The sequence below is a fragment of the Lipotes vexillifer genome, unplaced genomic scaffold (genome assembly GCF_000442215.2).
Source record: "Lipotes vexillifer unplaced genomic scaffold, Lipotes_vexillifer_v1.1 scaffold3427, whole genome shotgun sequence".
NCBI lineage: Eukaryota > Metazoa > Chordata > Mammalia > Artiodactyla > Lipotidae > Lipotes > Lipotes vexillifer.
The window spans coordinates 98,725-101,895 of record NW_006778738.1 but is presented as its reverse complement, the minus strand read 5'-3'; the positions used below and the strand labels follow the sequence as shown (position 1 = coordinate 101,895).

The following is a 3,171-nucleotide window of genomic DNA, read 5'->3' as shown; positions in this document are numbered from 1 at the left end:
CTGCTGACTCTGGAACACACCATGGCCCTCCCTCTCTTCCCTCATTTTAAGTTTTCCCTAACTCTCCATCCACCTAAGTACCAACTTGTTTTCCTCTCACCACCTGACATGGGGCTATGGCTAAAGACCTTGATTCATATATTCATTCACTAGTCAACTCATTCCACAGCAGTTCTCAAGGACAGGCATTAACCACAATATCTTAATGTAAACTGTCTGAGATGGGTCTCAGGCATAAAGTATACCATGGTATAAAGTGTACCATGTCTTTCAAGGGCAATGTGGTAACAACAAATATTTTAAACGTACATAACTTCAAACTAGCAGTCCCACAGAATTCTAGAAATTTACCCTAGAGATGCTTAAAGGGTACTCATTACAGCACTGCTTATAAAAGTAAGACCAAACATACCATGCAGTAGCGCCTACTGATCAAGAGAAAGAAATTTAAAGTCAAATTCCAGCTCCACCTCTGACCAGTTGTACAACCCAGGGCAAGCCACTGATCTCTGCAGACCTCAGTCTTGTTTGTAAATGGGGGAGTTAAAAGACCTTCCTTACAGAGCTGTTGTGAGGGTTACGAGTAATAAAGGTAAAGCACTGCTTGATACACAGGTCAGGCTCTGTTACCTTACTATTCTTACAATCAAGCAGCCATTAACAACAATGAGGTATACACGTATGTGCTGAATATGGAATGATCTTCAAGTTATACTGTTAAGTGAAAAAAGCAAATTGGTTAATATGTGCAATGTTCTTTGTGCTAAAACAATCAAAACAATGAGAAAGCTGGAGGGAGAACTTGTATGTGCTCATACATGCACAGAATATCTCATAAAACATACACAAATTGGGAACGTGGAAGTCTGGAAGGGGACCTCGCTTTTTACCTTTCATATGGTTTGATTTTACCTCAAATTTTGAAAACAAAAGCAAAAACTAAAAATGCTCTAATAAATAAATAGCAGTAAGCACGAGTGTGATTCTGATATATAGCCAGGATTGGCACCCAGTGCTCACCCAACTCCCTGCTCAGGATGGGGTGGTAGGGATGTGTGACCAAGCTTCTTAAGACACTGGCCTGCCCCAAAGGAGCCCCCACTCTAGGGGCAGAGCCATACCACAACCCCAGAACGCTTGCCCGGGTGCTAGAGCAGAGGGGAACCCTCCCTGGCGGGGAGGATGGGAGGGTTGTGAAATAGCTGAGGTCTGAGCTTGCTGGAGCCAAGCTGGGTTCCTGCTGCCCACTGTCTGCGAGACAGGGACTTAAGCTGATGATTCCTGGCCTGAGGAACTGTCTTCCCCTACAGCCATGGTGCTTCTGTGAATTGCACATAAAAACTCAGAAAAATGAAGGTGACTGCTGCTAAGATGGTTAGGCCTGAGAAGAGGAAGGAAGCAGCTCTGGGGGTCCCCAAATCCCAATCCTAGCAGCCCATGCTGATTTCCTCACCTATAAAATGGAGACAACAACATTACCTATCTCATGAGGTTGTTGCGTGGATTAAACGAGTTACTGACAATAAAAATAACAGTTAACATTTACTGAGTGTTTACTACATGCCAGGCACTGTTCTCAGAGGGGTCGTAACTAACCTAGAAGCACAGTTATCCTGATTTTAAAGAAGAGGAAACCAAGGCTCAGAAAGGTGAAGTTACTTGATTATACAGCAAGTGACACAACTGGGATTTAAACCTCGACAGTCTGACTCTAGAGCCACCAAAGAACACTGTTTTCAAAGTTACTATACAAGTAAAACCAGTACTTGGCTTGTTGTAGGGACTCAATGTGAACTGTTATCCTGAGGAAGAACATGGGAAAGGTTTGGACACATGCTACATGGGGTCCTGGGGTCCCCTCCCCAGCTAGCTTTCAGGTGCACATATTCCCCCTCTTCTTTGGCCTCCATCACTCCCACCCGTCACCTAGGTCAACACCTCTCCACCCAGCCTTGTGGAGGCCCAGAAGGCCAGAATGGCTTCAGCAGTGCCCTTTGAGATGGTTCTCTGGACTGACTCCTAGCTAGACCTGGGGCCTGAGGGCGAGGTTCTAGTGAAGCGCAGCTCACCCATCCCAATGTAAACTTCATGGGACAAAGAGCACTTCTCTACTGAGTGTTCAGGAAACTGATACGGACTATATCTAAATTCAAAACTCTCTTGAAGCTGTTTATGCCTTAGGTGCAACCTACCTTTGAGGGGGTAAAGAATAGTATAAGATGACATGTGAATTTTGGAAGAGTTCTAAAATTTCCTCCTAGCTCTGATGTCCCGTAGCTTGAGAAATGAACTAATGCTCACCTTCCGCCCCCTTTCATAGGTAATGACTTTAGTCTGTTCCTTTTAGCCGCCCAGACCAGCCACCCTACATGATCCTTCCTCTGTTATGGGTAGTTTCTAGTTTGCACTGCACTCCCCCAGGAGTCCCCCATTCCATGTCTGAGGATTTCTGGCAACTAAGCCCCAGAAGAGCCATGATGATGACCTGGGAGGTCAGGGACTCCTCACCTACCAACAAGCCTAGAACCCACATTTCTTAGTGCCATTGCTGGGTAGGCCTCCTCAGACACCTGATATCTGTTCCCGTTCCAGGTCTCCCTCCTGCTGTGCGCCCATCGCTGGAGACTCACCAGCACTGTTGGCCTCCGACTCCAGCAAGTGAATGTCATTGCAGTCCGCCAGTGAGTGCTCCAGGCAGAGCTGTAGGAAGCGGGCCTGGGTGCGGGTGACCCGCTTCAGAAGTGACAGCAGGGCCACTGTCTGTTCACACTCATTCCAGCCCTTGAACCAGCCAGCGAGGATGCCCACCTGGTCTCGGAACATCATGGTGCCAGGCCTGGGGCCAGGGTGGGGGGGACGGCGGTGGCAAGGGCCAGCGCCGTCACATGGTCTCGGCTGCGGGCTCCTGTTACCTCTCCCCTGAGGGCCAGGGCTTGAGGATGTTCCCTGGCGTGGTGGCAATGGGTGGTGCAGGGAGGAGGACACCTGCTCACATCGGGGGAGGTCTTGGTCTAGCCACTCCTCTCCAGGCTCCTGGAAAAGGAAGCAAGGTCGTCAGAGAGAATGAAAGGGCTGGAACTGGCCTGGTGAGTGTGGGCTGAAGGGGTAAGGAGGCCTCATGCCTTCCTCTTTCAAGGTACCTACTCTGCTGAGCTCCTGGCAGAAAGATGA

At 48.5% G+C, this 3,171-nt stretch overlaps 1 protein-coding gene across 1 annotated transcript in view; it reads right to left on the bottom strand.

Moving 5' to 3' along the window:
- Nucleotides 1-2,826, bottom strand: part of SAMD4B (sterile alpha motif domain containing 4B) — a 22,244-nt gene extending 19,418 nt beyond the window's left edge. The window contains 1 exon segment of the mRNA XM_007472191.1: nucleotides 2,631-2,826. Coding sequence (XP_007472253.1) covers nucleotides 2,631-2,826 — 196 coding nt within the window.
- Nucleotides 2,827-3,171: the final 345 nt, after the last annotated feature.